The sequence below is a fragment of the Ascaphus truei genome, chromosome 2 (genome assembly GCF_040206685.1).
Source record: "Ascaphus truei isolate aAscTru1 chromosome 2, aAscTru1.hap1, whole genome shotgun sequence".
In the NCBI taxonomy this organism is placed as follows: domain Eukaryota; kingdom Metazoa; phylum Chordata; class Amphibia; order Anura; family Ascaphidae; genus Ascaphus; species Ascaphus truei.
This window is the reverse complement of record NC_134484.1, coordinates 187,572,972-187,595,899: the sequence shown is the minus strand read 5'-3', so window position 1 is coordinate 187,595,899 and position 22,928 is coordinate 187,572,972. Positions and strand designations below refer to the sequence as shown.

At 42.0% G+C, this 22,928-nt stretch overlaps 1 protein-coding gene across 5 annotated transcripts in view; it reads left to right on the top strand.

Annotated features, from left to right (window-relative positions):
* Positions 1-22,928, top strand: part of HIVEP1 (HIVEP zinc finger 1) — a 278,338-nt gene that overhangs the window by 225,780 nt on the left and 29,630 nt on the right. For all 5 annotated transcript variants that reach the window (XM_075585698.1, XM_075585700.1, XM_075585699.1 and 2 more), the window contains 2 exons: positions 2,983-3,158; positions 3,675-3,776. In XM_075585698.1, the coding sequence (XP_075441813.1) occupies positions 2,983-3,158; positions 3,675-3,776 (278 nt within the window). The remainder of the gene's footprint in view (positions 1-2,982; positions 3,159-3,674; positions 3,777-22,928) is intronic.

Sequence of the window (22,928 nt, the reverse complement as noted above, 5' to 3'; positions counted from 1 at the left end):
TCTGTCAGCCCAAACCCTTTTAGTGTGTATGTATCTATGTATGTATGTATGTGTATATATATATATATATATATATATATATATATATATATATATATATATATATGCAAATACAACTATATGCTGTATAACTGTATAACTTAACTCAGTATTATGATATATATATATATATATAATATATCATTTGCTTATATGGGATCCATGTGAATGTATATTCAAGGCAAAAGGTGACACGTGTGCTCATTTGCATGTCATTTCCCAGAATCCCTTGCTGCAGTGGAAGCACTGTATGTGAGGGGATGATGGTTGAAAGGCAGGGTTGCAGACCTGTCTAAGACATGTGAATGTGCTCACAAGTGATATTCTTTATTGGCTATATGCTAACGGTGGAGGTTTTTTGTCGCCTTTTTCACTCACCATAACTTCAAATATACAGTATATACATATATTAACATAGAGTACACTATGGTGTTTTAGTATAAACCCGTGGTATGGTAGCCATGATTAGTCACTAACCTCCAGTAGGGGTTATCACAACGCGATCCTGCGTCAACTGCCATTCAAGTTAATGCAATATCAGACATTTGTGATATCCAGTGTAAACACCAACTAAACAGCCTTAAAGAAAGCCGGTTTGGGAATTAACAGTCTCATTTATAAATCTGAGTTTGGCTTTTACATGATTTTATAGTTTGTGGAATGGATACAATTCTGCTTATAACTCAGATTGTGGTGAAATACAACAAGAACTCTCTGTCTGAATTGACAGGTTTTCTTTTTGTTGTTGTTGCCAGAATCATATTTATACTTTCACAAACATCTCTAAGTATACTACAATATGTAATTGTAAGTGTTATAAAATCTATGGCAGTACAAGAGTTATTCTGACCAACAATTTTCTTTACATTATAAATGTAAAATTATTCCAAGTGTTTTTTTCTCTAGGCAATTTTTAATAATTTAACATACTGTAGCTATGACCTAATGTATCCTTAATCAATGCTGTATATTCCCTTTAGGGAATTGCGTACATAAGTAAGTCATTATACCTTTATAATTTACCCCAGTGCTGTATTGGTTGTTTTCATTTCATTCGCCACTAGGGATTAGTTAAAAATGTCATTTGTTCTGAGTACAATACTCAAAAAGAAGTATTCACAGCCTGTATTTCAGATCCATTCATAAGTCTCGTTTGATAACCTTGCACTATAACGTGATTTTTTTTTTTAACGTAGCCTTGAATATCAAAGGCCGCTCCACGAATTGTGTGATTATACTGTAGTAATTCTTCATTACCAAATAGCTCTTGAGGCCTAACCACAATGTTACCTCCCTTGCCTGCTCTCTCCATAACTAAACCTATGCAACACTGCAATTGGACAGACTCTTCTTTGCTTCCTTCCGTTGTATTCCATCTGCCTTATCTGCCGATAAGCACATTGTTTTGCCGTACTGTAGCTCAAAAGCTCCAAGCTTCCTTTTTCATTTAAAGGAAATAATGTGGTTTTTTTGTGGCATTCTCTATATCAGGGGTGAGCAAACTTTTTAGGCCGAGCCCCCCTTTTCATCCATGAAATTTCTTGGGCCCCCCCTGCATGATATAATCAATCACATAAAAAAAAAAAAAAAACCTTTATTAAATGATATAAAATACAAATACAGCTCAGCCCCGTTATAGTGCGGTCCTCGGGGGCCACCCGATCCGACCGTGCTATAACCGGGGTCGTGCTAATTTAAAAAAAATGGCCGCTGCGCACCCGATCGGGAGAAGGGAAGGAAGAGATGGATTGAGGCGCCAGCAGCCACCGTACTTCCCCCAGCATTCCCCTTGCATTTACCCCAGCAGCCTCACTTCTACCAGCACCGATTTTCCCCCCCGAACTCCACCCCGGCACTGATTTCCACCCCCACGCACCCCAGCCTGGCACCAATGCCCCCCGCCAACAGCCCCGCACCGATCTCCCCCTGCTAGCAGCCCCACACTGATGCCCCCATCCCCGCAGGCAGCCCAACGATGCCCCAGCAGCTGACACCGGAGGTAGGGGGGTAGGGGGCTGCGAGTGTGCAGTGTGCTGTGAGTGTGCGCAGTGTGTGCTGTGTGTGGGATGTGAGTGTGTGCAGTGTGTGCAGTGTGTTGTGAGTATGTGCAGTGTGCAGTGTGTTGTGAGTGTGCAAAAAAACACACAATCACAACAACACACACTCAATCACAACCAACACAGGCACAACACACACTCAATCACACACACACACAACACAAAATCATAAGTCACAGATTTCACCTGTAAGCCTGTTCCTCCTGTTCCCCATGCTGCTGAAAACTGGGACGGGTAACACAGGAGGAGGAGGGGGGTGTCTGTGTGCAGGGAAGGAAAGCCCCGCCCCCTCTGACACAGAGCAGAGAAGCAGCCTCAGCAGCACGGAGCTTCTGGCCGCCCGTGCACAGCTCTGCCCACCCCCAGATTTCCCCGCACGCAGCCCGCGCCCCCGTTAATTATCTTGCGCGCCCCCCCAGTTTGCGCTCCGCTGCTCTATATATTTAAATTACAATTTCCCCATTAATTATCCTATTATCCTACAATACGTCTCCGGTCTGATTTCTAATATTTGTGCAGGAACATGTTTATTTCCGTACCTTTCAACCACAAAAGGCCTAAATTGCCTACATCGGGTTATTAGAATAAGCCGCAGTTCTCAAGTGCCACCAACAGGCCAGGTTATAAGGATATCCCTGCTTCAGCACAGGTGGGTCAATGAAAATGTGCTGATGCAGGGATATCCTTAAAACCGGACCTGTTTGTGGCACTTGGGGACTGGACTGGAAGACCCCTGTGGTACAGTATTACATCTAGCGCCACACTGCTGTTTCAATGCATTGCTAGTTCACTGACGTTGACGGGGTTAATGGCTGACCGGAAAGCTGTGTTTTCTTGAAACTTAAAAATCCATCTTATTTTGGCAAATGTATTTCTTTCCTTCTAGGTACAAGTCGAATGAAGAGTATGTATACGTCCGCGGCAGAGGCAGAGGGAAGTATATTTGTGAAGAGTGTGGGATACGATGCAAGAAGCCTAGCATGCTGAAAAAGCATATTCGTACGCACACAGACGTGCGTCCTTACCACTGCAACTATTGCAACTTCTCTTTCAAAACAAAAGGTACAGGGGCCACTTTCTAATCTCCGTTTATTTGAAGTTTCAACGTGCAACACCAGTACAATTTCAATAGGCTGTGGCAAAAGATTCACATTGTAATTGCCAGTACTTCGTTCTGTTTAATCTTTGGGTAAGAACAACTTAGACATGTATAACCAATTTGCTAAAGAATGCTGCATCACAATTATCTCCGTTATTTTGATAAGGCTTGAGTTTTCAAGCAGTTTTTAGTGTTTACAATGAATTATATGTTCGAGTAATCCCTTATAGTTTTATTGTATAGTATTATACTATAGAAAAACAAATGGAAGAGTCCCTGTTAAATATGTGATTGGGATACAACAGTCAACTAGTCATTTATAACAAATGCAATATGCTCATAATATGTGGCTTTATTCCAGTAAGGCCATAGTCATTAGGACAGTTATTGTTTATTAGTTAGGATCGTACATTTATGTCTTATAAAACTCCTTGTAGCAAAGAGTTTGCTAAAGTAAATACTTGTTTTTTCCCCCCTAGGTAATTTGACGAAGCATATGAAGTCCAAGGCGCACAGCAAGAAGTGCATGGATATGGGAGTTGCAGTTGGTCTGATGGATGAACAAGATACAGATGATTCAGGTAAGAAAGCTTTACCATGACCACAACAAACAGGCGTTTACCATCGTGATGCTAATGTTTTCAGGTTAAATGAGCGACAACAAAATGCACTCACGGACCGCAGGATAGTACACGTATAATAATGAACGCTTGCCGTCACGATACGACGTCTGTGTCCCAATGTTCTCATTCAGCCGTGTCCCTGCCGGGTTCTGCGAGAACGAGCGTTGTCGTAATCCACAGCGTTGCGTGTTGTCCGTGAACGTGGGCAATCCTCCAATTCTTTAACGCGTTTTCCGACTGGAGCGGTCACTTCTTCAGAATTGAAGGGATTACACCCTTTCTGAATACATTTGTTCTCATCTTTATAATCTTCCATGTATTTTGGAATTCAAATAAAGGTTTGATACACATGTGGCAGTCTTAATTGCTTCCGCTGATAACACAACATATTTCGTTATAACGCAGAGCATTACAGAGTTTTTATAGGATTCAATGGCAGTGATGACTCAGAATATCGCAGAATATCCCACCTTTCAAGGCATTGATAAATCTGTTGAATTTTATTTCCGTCCATTGTTGTCCTGGTTTTGCATCTAGGAGACTTTCATATACTACCTTCTTTGGCTCCAGGGTCATGTGATCGCTCTTGCAGCAATGACATGCCCCCGTATTCCAGTACAACTGAGCGTTTCATAGTCTGCACATGGAATAGTCCAAAAACCACATACATTTTAAGCCTTTGCACCAGGCTTGCAACGAGCGTCCTGGATATGACCCCAGAGGAATACATACAAATGAAACCAGTGGCAGTCAAACTTGCAAATAAATTGTGTGGATTTATTGATTCATGGATCCACTGTTTCACACCATACTGAGTTTGTTAGGGGCACGTGTTGAATCTATTTATCACTCAATCTACACATTTTATATAGAAGATTGAGTGCACGCTACTTTAATGTGTGTGCCTCTAGCTAACCCCTTATCCTACAATGAAGAAGAGTCCTGTCGTGTTCAGATTGCTGATACTGTAGCCCCAGGGGAAGTTAGATTTGGATATTGTAAGAGACGCACCATCACACATCACATATATCTCATATTAATCCTGAAATATCAACCCAACATGCAGTGGTTTATTGCTAGTTTGCAAAGTAGACCACAAGTTCATAACGGCATAAAGCAGCAGCTTCCTCTGACCCCCCCCCCCCCACTCCTTTTTCCCACATGTATAGGAAACAGGGGGTCTCCAGAGCTGAACTGCTTTACTTTGAGCTCCAAAGACCCCCTGCTTTCCGAGATATTTACCAGGAAAGGCGCCCTTTGGTAGTTTCGATTAATTTAAAAACAAATGTGACCGCCCTGTTGCATGAAGGCGCACATGGCAAAGTGCATGTTACATTTAGAGAATGCTTTAAAACATTTTGCAGCCTCTGTATAAAGAATCATTTTTATGAAACTGAATTTGCAAAGAGCACTGCTTTTAAACAGTGTATTTATCACCTAAAATCATTAGTGGCATATGGTTGTATTGCATAATTCAGGTTCTTACATTTGACACACATTTTCTTATTGACTTTTATGCATATCATTTGCATAGGTGCGCCATTTCTCTGTGGGAAAGCGAACTTGCCGAACAGAAAGATGCACGGGTTTGCTACTTTTTCTATGCGTTATTTTATGACAAAATAGCTTTTTGCTCCAGTTTATACACAGGCCCCATCAGCTTCCGAGATACCTACCGGAGAAGGAGCCGCTAGTAGTCCCCTCCAAGGGAAAGAAAATGAAGGTTTAAAACTCCCGCGTCACGCGGGCCATTAAGAAGCCGCGACAAATAACATGACGGTTTCCTATTGGGCCTTGAGATTTTAACCTCTTGTTTTCTTTTCCTTGGAGGGGACTACTAGTGGCTCCTTCTCCAGTAAGTATCTCGGAACATGATGGGGCCTGTGTATAAAGCGTCGCTAAAAACTATCTTGGCATAAAACGCAGTTAATTTCAGATCCAGGGACCCTCTGCTTCCAGCGATACTTTCCTCCGTAGGGGGTGCTGGTATCGCGACGGAGTTTAAAGGTCCATATCACGCGGACCAATAGGAAGCCGCACCAGAAGACGTCACAACTTCCTATTGGCCTGTGTGACGCGGGACATTTAAACGTCGCCATTAGATTTTAGGATCACAGTTTCTCTGCTTGCAGGGATACCTGCACCACTACGGAGGCAAGTTTCTTTGGAAGCACGGGGTCCCTAGAACTGAAATTAACGGGGTTCACCTCCGGAGACCCCCTGCTTCCTGCCTGTAATAAAGAAATAATATATACTGTATATATATATATATATATATTTATGTTAACCTGTATTGCTGCTTTAAGCTCCTTTTTGTTATGTTCTCACAATGTGATTGAACTTGCAGAGAGACTGTGAGAAGGGGTTTTATTTTTCATGTTTTTTTTATGACACTAGATTTTTTTTCCGTTCGTTTTTTTATTTTAATTTTATTATAAAGGTTGGCAGCGATGTCGTATGTATGTAATATCTGTAAGCTGTTGGTTTACCCCAAAATAAAACCCCACTCCAATTTTGCATACTACCACAATGTTCCCTAGCACTGAGGGTGAGCGGCAGACGAAGACGCAGCGGGATACTGAGCAGCAGATACAGTATATCTATGCTGTTGGCTTACCCCACTATAAAACTCCACTGCATTCCAGCACACTGTTATAGATACTGCAACAATGTGTCCTAGTACAAATTATTGTACTGAGTATGTCCGCATCCAGAAAATGCTAGACCATATTTGTTATATTTGTCTACTAACCCCTTCAGTGCAGCATACGTTATGAAAAGTGCCACCCCAGAAGCCCTCAATGACGTACGCAGGACGCCACAGCCTCTTGCTAGTATTTTTGATGGCTGGCCGCTTTCCCGCGAAGCACTGATCCGTGGCCACAGATGTGGCAGAACCCTCAGGCACTGAAGGGTTAAATGCGTAATTCTTTGAAAATAAAACAAAATCTTATCTCTCAGTCACTTTACATGTGATAAAAACAAAACTAGTGGTTGTGGTGGGGAGGCTTGAGGGGCTTAGCTGTACATCAGAGACCGGAGTAGAAACAGGTTTCGGTTGCTTCCTTTTGCCTGCCCCGTGGGAATAAGCCTTCGGATTAAAGTTACACACGTTCTGAGGAAAGGGGCAAACATTCCCTGCAAAGGAAAATAACTCGAACACGTCCTTAATATGACTTTAACATACAATACTAGAAGATATGATTGAGGCCTCAGTAACCGCACTTTGCGTGATGAATGCAAATGAAAAAGGAATGCTGCTTAGGCCGCGCTTATAGTTACGGCGATGCTGACGTCACGCTGCGCTCGCTGGAAAAAGCAAATTTAAGTGGCTCACAGCGATCGCGACCAAGTTGTCGTGCCTGCTATAAGCCACGCGACAGCGTCAATACATTTGTTTTGACGCGACGTCGGCGGCACTATAAGCGCGGCCTTTATCTGCTAGCGAGTTATGTGGAAGAGGGAGGAACGAGGGTCCCACGGCCTGAACCCCAGCGAGATGTTGAGTGAATGAGGGGTGAGGGAAATAACCATCCTGTTAATTTAAGCTGAAGCTGAATCTGAATGAAGTTACAAACATGTTATTTAGCAGAATCCGGATTTACATAGAATAAGAGCTTTGTTGCAAAGCGCCCCACAGCTATATTTCAGTTTGTGCCATCTTTCAAGGTGCAAGTCCATGTATTGATTTTTGAGGTGACTTTGGTTTCTGTTTACTTTATCCAAGAGGGATAATGACTAAGAGCGCTATATTTCACCCTTTGTATCATTTTTCAAATTGCAATTATACAATCAAAAGTAATACACATGCTAAGTTTTGTGGTAACTTCGTATTTTACTGTGGGTTTACCAGCAGAGTGAAAAACTTGGGGTTTTCTTGCCATATCTTTTTTTTTTTAATTATTATGTTTTTCAGTTATTTTAGTTTCCCAATATATTATGTGCTTTAGTTTTTTTTTTCTTCGTATTTATGATGTTGTTTTACAATTTTACGGCTTATTTAGATTTTGTGTCCATAATTAAGAGAAAATCCAAAAGAAATGCATTTTTGCAAAAAACAATCCCGAAAAATGCATAGAACACCAGTGAAAGTGACAACCTTTAATAATTAATATAATACACTGCTGCAAATCTGGAGTAACTTTTTTAATACCTGTTAACAGAATGAAATCATGTGTTACATCAGGGGTGGGCAACCTATTTTTCAATGTACCCACAGGTGTGGCAAATGAGAAGTGAAAATAGCCACGCCATGTAATAATTGAGGTATTATGTTGCGCATTCGATATGTAAAACACACACTGTTTGAACAAATTTATTCAAAACATGAACACTTTGACTACTCAGTTACAACTGCATCAGACGCACACAGTGAAAATGGTTCAAATTGAAAATGTAAGACAATTGAATGCGAAATTTGACAGTCCTTATTTCTGACAAGTTGCAGAAACATTGGCTGAATATCTGAACTCAATGCACATCTTAGCTCAGCCTCCAAATTGACATCAACAATTCGAGATCTGTATTTTGACTTGATGAATCCCATCGTAGAGAACGTCGATTCACACACCCACGTTGATCCAAACATGGACAATAATTTCGAAATACCCGATTTCAAAGCGGGGAGATCGTTGTCTGTCAGAATAGATTTCCACATATCTGCGGCTGAAGAATTCAGGTACATTTTCAAGTGTTCCAGACTGTGAAGAGAAAGCAAATCGTCTTCAAGCCCGCGCTTGTCCAAAAGACAGAAGGGTGGAAATTTATTTGCTTGAATTGGTAATATCAAAGTGGAATGGATCATGCAAGAATCTAAATGCCAATTTGAAGTAATTGAAATCAGAAAAATGTGATTCAAATTTCTGGGCCAGGTTTTTTATACAGTTTACGTAGAGTTGCCGCTTCACGTCGAGTAGACCACACTCCTCATTTTTTTTTCTAGAAATCTATTCGGTTTTGCAAAATGGGTCAAATCGTCCTTCTGAGTTTGTACCTGAATGAGGTTCAGTTTTGACTTGAATTCTTGAATATACTGTGCCAGCTCACATATTACTTTTACCCTTTCCCTGCAACTTCATGTTTAATTCATTTAAGTGAGCCAAGATATTGCACAGAAAATGTAAATCACACTGTTCTCAATGTCAGAAAAATGTTCTATCTGACGTTTCTCAACAAGAAAATCTCGAATTTGAGAAAGCAAATAGGGTAAACCTTTCCAGAACTTTTCCTCTGCTCAACCATCTCACATTTGCATAGTCGGTAAGATCCTCGAAATCACAGTCACCCCATTCTTTCAAGGACTCAACAAACTGTCGATGGATGAGGGAACTTCCACTTCGGATGTAATTCACGATTTTCACAACCTTGTCCATCAAAGTTTTCACCGTGTCCGTTCCAAGCATCTGAGCACACAAATTCTCCTGATGCAGAATGCAGTGGACGGAGGACATCATGTTTTCACACCATTCTCTCTCAAATGCTGCTTCAAACGAGAAACAAATCCCAATATTCTTTCAATCATTGCGGGTGCACCGTCCGTTGTAATAGAAGCGAGTTTTATCAGATCTAGGTCATATTGTTTTGAAGCTGAAATGAAATGTTTGAGTATATCAGTTCCACAAGTATGGCCTCGCAGTCCACAAAGTACAAGGATTTCTTCACGAATTGTAAAATCGGAAAGCACAAACCGAACCCAAAATATTAATTGCGCCGTGTCAGTACAATCGGTTGACTGGGTCCACTGCTAGGGAAAAACACAAACAGTCTTTCAATTGTTCAAGCAGTTACTCTTCAATGTTTTTAGGCAATTCCAGCACTCTGCGAACAGCCGTCCTGCGGCTTAACGACAAATTCTGCACTTTTTGGAGGATATCATCCTTCACCTTCGATTCGTAGTTTTTCCAACAGAGTTTCCATCACCGTCACCAGAATGTCTTTTACCATCTCCGCATCGGAAAATGGTTTCTTTTTCCGAGCCAAAATCCAAGCTGCTTTATAACTAGCTAACGTCACCAGCTCATTCGACGAAAGAAACTGCTTCAGGCTGCTCTTCTGATCTTGAAACTGTGATTTCAAACGGGCAATTTCACGGACACGGCTAGGGCCATCAACTGGAAATTTATTGTTGAATGCACTGTGCTTATTTTGAAAGTGCTTCTTCAAACTGTCTGCCTTATTCTCACTGAAACTTTTTTGCACAGGAGGCACACTGGCTTTTCATTTACTTGCGTCACTACAAATTTTAGCTCCCATTTTTCTTGGAATTTTCGTGTCGCGCTCTTCCATGCTCTTGTTTTTTTTTTGTTTGTTTTTTTCGTTTTACCACTAGGTTCCGAATCTATGAGTTTGGCTGCTTCACTCACCTCAGCACTATCTATCACCTGCTGCTGCTTCACTCACCTCAGCACTATCACCTGCTGCTGGTTCACTTCGTTTTCGAATCACCCACTTATCCATCTCTCTGGGAGAAATTTGAAAAATTTAAAAAAAAAAAAAAATTGTGAAGCAGAGAAAAATATTAAAATCGTCCACACAAAACAGACGCAAATGCAGACTTTAATAACGTGTGTAATTAGACACCACCCGTTCAAGGTCGAGTGTTGACCCCCTAGGGTTGCCAGGTGGCTTCACCAAAAATACTGGACACACTGGTGAAAAATGCTGATCGCTTGAAAAGTCAGTGGGGAGGTATGTTATTTATAAATTCTCAGACAGTTACGTAATTTTTTTCTAAATTTCACTCAACGTATGCACAAATTTGCACCATTTCATATTCAATTTTGTAAAACATGCTTAGAGAGGTTTGGGGATTGAGCGCCCTCCCAGCATTTTTTCTAAATAGAATATGAAATAGTGCAAATTCGTGCATACGTGGAATGAAATGTAGAAACAAATGACATAACGGTCAGATAATTTATAAATAACATACCAGCAGTCATACAGGGCGAGCTATACTTATTTGAATGCTTCTCTCACACTACTTCCAGGATTGTTGCAACCCCCTCATCCTCCTCACCGCCCATCATCCTCTCAAACCCCCCTCCTCTCACCCCCTCTCACGCCTCCACCACTACCCTCCTCATCATCATATCCTTACCCCCCTCATCATCTCATTCCCCCCCCTCATCATAATCTCACCACCACCATCGTCATCATCTCATTTCCCCCCATAATCATCATATCATCTCATTTCCCCCCCTCTTCATCATCTCCTCACCACCCTCATCATCATCATCTCATTTCCCCCCATAATCATCATATCATCTCATTCCCCCCCTCTTCATCATCTCCTCACCACCCTCATCATCATCATCTCATTTCCCCCCCCCATCATCCTCATATCATCTCATTTCCCTCCCCTCATCATCTCCTCACCACCCCCATCATCATCTCATTTCCCCCATCATCATATCATTTCCCATCATCACCCCCCATTCATCACCCTCCATCCCATCATCACCCCCCCCCCATCATCATCCCCCCGCCCCCAATATCATGATCATCATTGGTTCTCTCTCTCCTCCACTCACCACTCGCCTCCCGACCACCGTCTGCGGCCCGTCCCTTCAGCAGTAGCGCTGCCATACGGCGCCATGCTGCCGGCGCACTTGTGCATGCCGGCGCACTCGCTTCCCATTTCCTATTACTGGCAAAGTACAATTTGCCACACTTTGGTTGCCAATTCATGGTGACAGAGTTGCCCGCCCCGGTGTTACATTATATGCATTAAAGGAGCAATCCGAGCGGACAAATTTGTATTTATTTTTTTTTTTTAATTAGGATTGAAGCAGGGGGTCTCCGGAGCTGAACCCCATTAATTTCAGCCCCATGGCCACCCTGCTTCCAGATTTACTTACCTCCAAAGGGGGTGCCGGTATCTCTCTGCTTTTTAAAGCCCCTGCGTCAAGTGGGCCTGGAGGAAGCCGCACCGGATGACGTCACAGTTTCCTATTGGCCATTACGTCAACCCTGCTAGCGAGCCGGAGCGGCTGCCTGCACCCCCGATGGAGATAAGTCTCTCGGGAGGCAGGGGGTCCATGGAGCTGAAATTAATAGGGCTCAGCTCCTGAGACACCCTGCTTCAATCGTTTGTTAAAAAAAACCATTTGGCCCGCTTGGATTGCCGCTTTAAGAAACATTTTTTTTAAAGAATGTATGGTACCTGGCAGTGGTCCCCACTCGACATCCTCCGTTTAGAATTATGCCTTTTCATGGCAAATATATGAAGTTAACTAGTACAAAGGCGTTAAAGGCCCAGCCCTAATTGTCACTAAGGCAGCCAGCTAAGTGAGTACAGTACTTGGCAGAGGAAGAACTTCACAAACATTAGAAAAATTGCAAAAAAGTTTGTTCAAACTTTTAAACAGAAAATTTGTAACAAAAATTGTTTTTATTAAATAACCGTCGTAGGCCTTTTTTGTGTCACAATCGCTAATGTGATACATAAGTGGATGCCTCATTTTATAGCTGGAAGTGAAGTCCCGTGAGGGAGAGGTGTAGGCGGTGCACAGCTCCGTGAAAAAAAGATCAGGCTTGGATCATTTAAAACAAAAAAATGTCACCGAGCTGTGCACCGCCTACACCTCTCCCTCACGGGACTTCACTTCCGGCTTTCGGTCCACGGTTATAAGCTAATAGCTTCACCCTTAAGGGGCATCTGGTAAACCTGTATCAGTTCTATGTTTTTTGTATCTTGCATATAGTGTTAATGTATCCTCTGTGTGGCACTAATCTATGTGCCTTTTATCTTCATCGATATAATACATTTATTTACTATCTACTACCTCTATACTACGTGATTTCTTGCGCTGATAGTTTCTATACATTGCTGTTCCTATTTGATGGATATACAGTTAGTTCTATTTGATGGATATACAGTTAGTTTAGGGCGCTCTATCTCTTTTTTTCCGATATCCCACTAAGCTACCTCTTCCTACATAGGGGGCCAAGTAGCTTGACTTGGCATTGTAAATAGATCAGCTTGACTGCAACCGGACAAAAGTGTATTGTATACAATGAAATGTGATTTATACATATCCATTCTACAAACTCTGTAGCACTGGTCATTTGGGGCTCATTACCCTGGGTTTCTTAGTACCTCTATTTATAGTGTTCAACTTTGAAAATATTGAAAAAGTTAAAAAATGCTAAAGAAAACCAAAAAAAATTTTTTCACAGCAAACAAAAAAAGCGCCCCTCTTTATGTGTAGTCTAGTTCAGGGGTGCACAACTCCAGTCCTCGAGCACCCCCCAGCAGGTCAGGTTTTCAGGATATCCCTGCTTCAGCAGAGGTGACTCAATCAGTCCCTGCTTCAGCACAGGTGGGTCAATCAGAGGCTCAGCCTTGGGACTGAGCCTCTGATTGAGCCACCTGTGCTGAAGCTGGTATATCCTGAATGAAACCTTGGCTTGAGGACTGGAGTTGAGCACCCCGCGCCTAGTTGAAGGATAAGTTGGAAGGGCGCCTGATTGTAAGTGATCTTCTTTCCTTCATCCGGCTTTAGCTCACTTAAAATATTTAAACCGCTTCCTTACAATCTTGTAAAAATGTACATATGTGATTATTAGCAGCGCTCCTTCCAAAACAGTAGCTGCTTTAAATTAAGAGCGATAGTTTTTGAGTATAATGGAGTGAGATGGTTATTGTTTCCTAAGCGTTAGTTTTTCAGTATAATGGAGTGAGATGGTTGTTGTTTCCTGAGCGTTAGTTTTTCAGTATAATGGAGTGAGATGGTTGTTGTTTCCTGAGTGTTAGTTTTTCAGTATAATGGATTTATGTTGGGAAATGCTTTTGGAGACGGTTAGATACTGTGCAGTATCTCCCTTTGAGAAGCCGCTGACCTACTTGTGACAGCGATGCTGCATGCAAGAGAAGGATTGATGTGGATGCCCCGGGGGTGGGCACTCCCTCTCTGAACGATCTACATAATTAATTTTGAACTGTTTAAACAAGAGAAAAATGCTATATCCACCCATGTAACCTTTAACCTGGCTTGTCAATAAATATGACTTTTCCCCCACGAACTATGAAATGACAAATTATATCAATGACCGCTCAGGGTTCACATTGTGGGGTTCACATGTAATACGCCGAATGTGGGCAAAGAGGGTGAGCGAAAAAATCGTGTTACTTTATTTTATTTTGCAATTAACAAATAGTATGAAAGGTAGCATAACTTCACACACACAGACTTTCTGCAACATGAACACAGGCTGCAAAAAGCTTTCCTGTGAAAAAAATCCCTTGTCCCCAGATCTATGAGCCCCCCCCCCTCGTTCTGCACATCTTATTGCACAGCCCGATTCATTTTCACTTTTACTAAACTGTGAAACATAAAGATGGACTAAAACAAATAAATCAATTCTTTGTTGAGGAACATGCTGCGGGATCTCGGCTTCTGTCACGGTGTTCTTTGTGTTTGGATTTGTCATCATTTGGGTATTAGTAAATACTGTTTTGCTTTCACCTTTTGTGTCTGGAATCATCCCCATGGCTATCTGCTACACATCTTCTGATGAGTGGAATGCTCATGTCACCAAAATATAGGGTTGCAATGTAAGGAATGTTAATATGTGAATTAAACTGTCAGGCCAGGTGAACCATTTAGCATGACAAAATGCAACTGGGAATATCCTATTTCTTAGTCTGTGCCTCAGCCCCAACTGTGAACTGACTATAATTGATAGCTGCTAGTAGGGACTGCAACACCGTTTATTGGGGGTTCGGTATGTGTACAACAGTAATACTGCAGCAGTAAAGAAGTTGGTCAAATTAGGAGACTATATTATTTATTTATAACCTTTTCATTGGATAATACATTATATCTATTGGTGGGAAAACCATCTTAAATTGTATTTATGCTGTTTAGCTACCTTTAGCAAAAGTATTCTGCTATTTCAAAAATACAACATCAAGGATGTTTCAGACAAATGTATTTGCAATAATAAAAAAAACGTTGTTTTTAATCTCAGAGGGTAATTAAACTGTTCTCTTTATTAGATTTTGTAGATGTCCTTCACGGTGTGAAGTTCAGCCATTTTTTTCAATTTCTAAGCAATTAGGTGGTGCTTGCTTTAGTCCGAGTATAAAAAGAAAACAAGTTTATTTTGGTGCATGGACCTGATTGATGTGCAATTTGAACTATGTGCATAGAGGTGTCACGTACAGCTTTTGCAGAAAATGACAGGCCTCTCTCTGCTGGCTTCCATTCTCTACCTATCCCAGCAGGTGTCACCATTTGGCAGAGATGAACATTGATGACAGATCAGACAGGGTTCTAAAGTAACATCACTGACACATTTAGTCCACTTGTATGGTAGAAATGAAAAGTTATACCGCAATATCTAGCTCAATGCTCATATGAAGAGCCACCACCTCCTGAAGTCTCCTGAATTCTGGTCATGTCATTATACTTTCAGACCTACAGTAGCAACATGCCGATCAATGTTAAGAAAATGACATTGTTATTCCAAACCTTTAATGCTACAGTTGTTTGTCTGGATGTCAGTGGCAGTAATTTGTTTATATGAATGTTTTGTCCGTGAACTCGAATAATTCAAAAACCAAAGCATCAAACCAAAAAAAAAAAACACATTTAGAAAGATGTGGAAAACTGAATTCTCTTTGTACATCTGTATATGTTATGTAACAATCTGAAACTATGTTTTGATGAATGCATATATAAAAAGTAAGGAACTGTTAGGTGGAAGCATTCTTGATCACTTGCCATGCCATGGGAAGAGATGGGATTGAGTGGGAGGAATCACTTGCATGTTTCATTTCAAGAACCTCAGGTCTGTTTAATTACTACAGAATTAATTATTACTTAAACCAATTTGATATACTGTAATTATTTTTAATAATTAGTATAATCCCATCATTTCTATGGGTCCTGAACATGGTTCTTGTGCACTTTTTTTTTTTTAAGCTCAATATTTGGGATAAATATTAAATCTGGATAAAACCTGTCATTTCTGCTGTCAATCTGGATTGAACCTGGTGTCTGACATTTGATCAAATGTTGTTATGTGTTTTGTGAACTACATAAGATCAAAAAACATGTTTTGTGAGCTTCAAAGACTTTCTTTACGCTCCTGCAGGGCATGAACACTAGATTTTTTTTTTTAAATAAATAAATATTAGCAGGAATGTTTTTGACCATCCAGCTTAGTTACTTTTTCCAAGAATTACTTGGTTGATTATTGTAGGGGGGGGGGAAATGGATAAGTGTGCCTGGATGCGTGTGTGTGTTTATTATTTATTTTTGTATTATTATTTTATTTTTCATGGTAATTAAACACATCACGGTGATGATCCAGGTTGATGAGGTGTTGTCTTGAATGTTTAGATAAACTTTACCAGTAAAGTATTATATACTGTAGGTTAACTTCATTACCCCTGGACATTTAGGCTTTGTGTGCTTGTATGAGGCAACGCTTGGGTTTCCTTTTTTTTTTTTTTACAAAGTATAATAAGAGATGTCATTATTTTGCTACAAATTGTTGATACAGTCAGGAGGCAAATCTTTGACTAGAAGTGTAAAAAAATGTCAAAACATTCATGGTCAAAAAACATTAGGGCTGATTGTGTAGCTAAAAACAGTTCATCTCCGTCACAGACAATCTGACAGGAGCTGTTAGCAGTTTACCCTATAGCCTTCTTATAGAATGGATTGGTTTTTATTTGCTTGATGGTCCATGTGGTACAAAAATTTGATTGGTGACAATTATTTTCAGCACAGAATTATCAGCCAGCTCAAAACATGAAAACTGCATGGTTCAGGGGCAAATATCTCACATCTCTAGATGTAAACTGACAGATCAAACACTCTTAACGAAAAATCTAAATGCAAGTTAATTATTGGCAATGCCTGATTTTGCACTGTTTGACCCATACAACTCACACATTTTTATTTGTAAGTACTAAAGAGCTTTAACAAGAAAACGTGTGATATTCGTAGTCTTTTATCAACACCGTAGAATATAGTTGAGTTTAAAGTTTCAGTTACTGTTTCATAACACAAACTTTTTTATTCTATGATATGCCCTTGTGTATGTCATTATTTTACGCTCCCACTGATATCTTATACTATATTTGTGAAAGCACTGTATGCCTGTCTGGATGTCTGCATGGCTTCTGTCCCTAGGGGAAATCTCATTGGTCCCTTGGCCCGCCCCCGCACACCTCTCATTGGCCTGAGGCGGAGTGACGGGCCAAAGGACACACACACACACACACACACAACACACACACACGGTAGGGGGGGGGGTGTTACATACATTAGCAGCATGTATAACCCGGGGGGTGGGGCTCACAGTGTTAGCAGCACATCTCCCGGTCTCTTACCCGCCGGTCCCGGAGGCTCCGCCTCTTCCTCCCCGAACATCAGCCTGAAATCCAAGTCATCGTGACCCGCGCGCACCTCCTCCACTCCCCGTGTCTCCCTGTTTCCCGCGCTTTTACCCCCTTCTCCCCCCCCCCCCCCCCGGGCCACTACAGTCAGCGGGGGAGCGGAGCGAGCGCCCGGGACACAGCGGGGGACTCTCACCTCCCCACGGGTCTCACCACACATAGGCCACTCCCTCACCCGGCGCCCTCGCTCACCCCACCCACACACACAGAGCACGCACTGTGCGTCTCTCCCCTCACACAGGGCGCTCCTCCGGCTGTCTCCGCCTCTCCCCGTAGGAACAGGAGCGCGGCCGTGTGCAAGGTGAGTAAATGCAGGGGAATGGGTTATTTAACGCGTCCAAGACTCACCCTGCCCTTTGCCCCCTACCCTCCCTGCCCCCCCTGCCCTTTGCCCCCCTTGCCCTTTGCCCCCCCCTGCCCTCCCTCCCCCTGCCCTTTGCCCCCTGCCCTCCCTCCCCCTGCCCTCCCTCAACCTGCCCTTTGCCCCCCTGCCCTTTGCCCCCCCCCCCTCCATGCCCTTTGCCCCCCTCCCCGCCCTTTGCCCCCCCTCCCTACCCTTTGCCCCCCCCCGCCCTTCCACTCCATGCCCCCTGCCCTTCCACGCCCAGGCAACGCCGGGTATATCAGCTAGTAAGACATATTTATCTTCTATGTCAGTAGTGCAACCAGGGGGATTGAAAGGGGTGCATTTGCACCCCCCAAGAACCAAAAGATTTTCATATAATGGAGCGGAGCAGGGCAGCAGAGGAGGATGACAGCGGGAGGCAGTGGAAGAGGGCGACGATGGAGGATCTCGGGAGCAGGGCAGCAGAAGAGTTGGCCGGCGAGAACGGAGAAGAGGGCAGAGGAGAACGGCCGGGGAGGAGCGCGCCTCAGCGGTTTAACCCGGAAGTCTTCACTGACATCCGGTGTCTGCTACAGCGCGCTCCTACCCAGCCGTCCTCCTCCTCTGCTCCCGCTGTCCAACTCCGCTGCAGGCCATCCAACTCCTTAGTCCTCTGCTGCCTGGCTCCCGCAGTCCTCCGTCGTCCTCTTCCTCTAGCGCCCTGCTCCGCTCGGCGCTCACTGTACATAGGTGAGAAAATTAACATGAACGTTTATTTAATTTTTTTTTTTTTTCAAATGCTGCTTTTCCGACTTTACATAGCATACTATGTGTAGGACTGAGAACTGAATGGAGGGGGAGAATTGGATGGTGAATTGAATTCTGATTTTTCTAGTTATCAAATGAGGCTCTTTTGATAGGCACCGATCCGTTTATTAATCAGACTGCAGAAGCAGGGCAGAATTAAAGCCGGGTAGGAATTGCTTTCAGGAGGATATATATAAATACATTCATATTTGATCGCTTGTGTTTACGGGAGGCTAAAGCAAAGATAAAAAGGGTTAATTTTCTATACATGCTGACATTTCCAAATAGTACGTTTATGTAGAAACCAGTACTTCAAAAGACACGGCACAAGCTTCTTTAGTAGCACGATGATGTATACTGTAAAAACATAGAAAATCAGGGTGGGGGATAAAAAACCTGTCTGGTATTTTTTTTTAATTCAGTCTTGTTTTTCTATGTTTTACGTAATACATAATGTTTCTGGTGAAGACGATTGTTGCATGTGTTTTGTGAGCAGTAAGATTTTGTTTTTTCCACTTGGTGCGGGTGAGAGGGTGAGGGTGATGGTGGGGGGTGGGAGAGAATGGGGCTATAATGTTTTTGTTTTTTTTATCCAAAAGTTCAGTGGGAGGGGCGTGGGGAGGGGAATGGGGCGCAGGGCTGAAGAGTTTTGTAAGTTGAAATAGTAGTTTATTCTTCTGTGTGCTATAATAAATACATTAATACCGCAGATATGCTGCACATTTATTTATTTACAAAACAAAAAACTTTGCACCCCCCCAGCATTAATTTTTGGTTGTGCCACCCGAAAACAAATACATTGCCGATAAGCGCACGCGTCAAGCGACGGAACGAAGTCGCCGTCGCGAAAACCTGACGGCCCTTGAACAAATCAAATTGCCGGAATCCCGCGACCCGGCCGCCCCGGCGAAACATAACTTTCGCCGGTGGCGACGGGTGACGTCACCCGCCGTGTCGCGTCGCCAACGACGGCACTATAGGCATGGCCATAGTCTGTTTGAATAACAGATACCTGGAATCAAAACCATTTTGTGTAGGCCAGTGATTCCCAATCTTTTTTGTTTGGAGGAACCCTTGAAGTATTTCGTAAAATCTCGGGGAACCCCTATCCGGCTGACACATATTAGGTTGGACAGGGGTAAATCACAAACTGGACGCGTAGAGCAGTAGGGTTAATAAATAATAATTAACGCATACTTTTGAATAAAATATTACAAGAGTATTAATTGCCTATTTATATTTACTAATTATTGTTAATAAAAAAAAATGATAAGCATTTTCACTTTACATCTGGCTTACTGGTTACGAACAAACATTGTGTATATATTTTGTAATGATTTTGGTTTAATATATTTGTTTTTTATAAAGTCGTTAAACAAAAAAACAAGTTACATTTTATTGTTTTATAATACATTCACAATTGAAAATAATACAAGTTTTAATAGAATCACATTGATTCTAATTGTCTCCTAATTAATGTGAAACTTGGCCTTGCTTTGACAACTTAATCCGTGGTCAGATCTTTGATAGGCACACACAAAGTTCTTCTTCCACAGACAACAGTCTATTCCTCTGTTTGGTTTTTATATTCGTTAAACACGAAAATGCTTGCTCACACAAGTATGACATTGAGAATTGTAGCAATGTGTTTATAGCTTTCTGGGAGATGGCAGGAAACTGATATTCGATAGCCAAAACACATCTAATGACAGTTCATTAAATTTAATTTTTAGTGTGTGATCACACTTCAGTTCAGTCAATTGTTCTTCTTCCTGTAGGCTGAGTATATTTTGTGAGCTGCTTGAATAGTCTGCGACAGTGTTCCTGACCCACTCATACTCTTCTGATGACAAAGAAGGGGAAGTATTTGTCAAGCTTTTCAGCCAGAGATTCCATATGGCCATAAATCGGGCTTCACGGTGGTTGTCACTTGTATTGCTCTCTAGCTGAGAAAAGTGGGGGAACATTTCAAAATTACCTTTTAAAAGATGTTTTTTACCCAACACCAATTTTATTTTTGAATCCTACAAGTTTGTCTGTACACGTCAAAATATTTTCCTTGGGACCTTGCATGTTGGTGCTCAACATATTTAGGTGTTCATAAATATCTGCCAGGTATTCTAGTTTTAGCAGCCACGATTCGTCTTCAAGATAGTTGGAAAGAAAACTTTTATTGTTTTCTCTGGAGTAAATCTGGAGCTGCTCTCGTAGTTCAAATATGCGTGTCAACACTTTTCCCCTTGCAAGGCATCTAATTTCGGTGTGTAGAAGAAGAGTCACGTGGTTTGTTCCCATGTTTTCACAAATTTTTGCAAAAATGCGGGACTGCAGTGGACGCTGCATAATAAAGTTAATAGCTGTATCAAGAACATGTTTCAGATCTTCTCCAATTGTTTTAGAAACAAGAACTTCTCTACGAAGAAAGCAGTGGGTAGTAATAATATCTGGATTTTTTTCGGGAGTCCACATTTTTTTACAAGAGTAACAAACCCCTTTATTGAGCCAATCATTGAAGGGACGCCATCTGTGCATATTCCAATACCACGATCCCATGATAAACCCAGAGACTCTAAATAAGAAGACAACAGGTTGCACACATCTTGCCCACGACAAGTTTGCTCTAGTTCAGTGGTGTCCAAACTTTTCAGTACGAGGGACACGTCATATATTCTACACCTTTTCGCGGTCAAAAGAAATCATTTTAGATATTTTATAAATGAATGAATAAGTTTTATTTGTATCTTTTTGGAGTAATCGGCATGATATGATTCAGAACAAATGAGAAATGTGACAATTACAAAGAAATGATGCTGTGCTTGCACTGGGAAATTATATATAATGAGCAAAAATATATATATTTCAAGTTACTGCGGGCCTGATAAAATCTTGTGGTGGGCCTGAATTGGCCCTTGGGCCATAGTTTGGAGACCCCTGCTATAGTTCCTTGCAACAAAAAGTTTTTTCAATTATTTCTCCATTGTACTCAAATCTTACAAATGCCAACAGTTGAGCTTTGCTTGTTATGTCTGTAGACTCGTCAACTTGGATCGCGAAATTACTATTTTTTAGCGCTTCAGACAGAACCTCTTCAATATCTCGTGACATGTCGTCTACACGCCTACTAATAGAATTATTAGATACGGGAATCTTCTCTACTTCACTTTCAGCTTCTTTGCCTAGCATTGTTTTTGCTATGATTTTACAGGCAGGCATGATTAGATTAGAACGGTAGTGTGACTTTTCATTTTTTGTGCAACAAGCCCAGCTAATAAGTAGCTGGCTTCTTGAGCTTTCTCACTAAAAGTTACTTTTTTTCTCAAAAAACTTACTCTGTTTTCCTTGTGAGTCCAAAAGCCATTTAAAGTAGTCAGCAGATTTGAAACAAATGGGAGGGAACCCGCTCTAACTAAGGTGACCAGAGGTCTACGGACAGACTGGTGTACTAGGGCAAATAATTGTAAACCAAACCTTGGTTATTGAGGGTCAGTTTAGGCAGGGTTCCCAATCAGGCCCCCACTTCCCTCTCCCCTTTTTATAGAGTATGCCCTCTTTGGTATGCAGCAGCTGGACCTGCACACAGTGAATACCATCACACCGTGCCACTATTTTCAGCTGTCAACCTCTTTCCCCAATTTTATGGGTCTTGCGCTGTCTAGCACATCATTATGTATATATGAATTTAGTACCTACCCTCCTCAAGGCAAGAGCCCGCTCACTATTAGGCCGTTTTACCCTCTACTAACAAGAGACAGTTTTTATGTGGGTTTTCTATCTAGTCACCCGCACCTTCCCTAATCAAAGGGGTAATACTACTTGCGGAAGGAACTGTTGAGATTCACAAAGGTACTATACATTTAATGTGTTTACTCTCGGACTGTAGGACTAAGCGCCGGCCGTTGCTGTGGCGATTAGCGACTCTGCTCTATACCTGCTTCCATGGCCCATTCACTGCCTAACCTATCATCTGGTGTGTAGTATACACAAACACCACGACTGAAGTCTGTCATGTCTTTTCGTATCATTGTACCCCCTAGCTAAGAACGCAAGTGTGACTATCTCTTATGGGCATCCACTGGTATTGAACCACCAGCCAGTACTTGCTGGTTATTATATGCCTATTGAAGATACCAGTACATTGCAATTATTTAATTATAGTTTTATTGTTCTCACTGTACCCTTTGTCTAGTCCAGGCCTGCACAACTCCAGTCCTCAAGGGCCGCAAACAGGCTAGGTTTTCAGGATATCCCTACTTCAGCACAGCTGGCTCAATTAGTGGCTGCGCAATATTGCAAAGATACGCCTTTTCCACTGTTACTCGACTGCTAAAACTTTGACTCAGGCCTTCATTCTCTCCCGTCTTGATTACTGTAACCTCCTGTCTCCCCTACAATCTATCCTTAACGCTGCTACCAGTATCACTCTACTCTTTCCTAGATCTGTCTCAGCTTCTCCCCTGCTGAAATCACTCTCCAGGCTTCCTATCACATCTCGCACTCGATTCTCCTCCTCACTTTTAAAGATTTACACTCTTCTGCCCCTCCTTACAGCTCAGCCCTAATTTCTCAC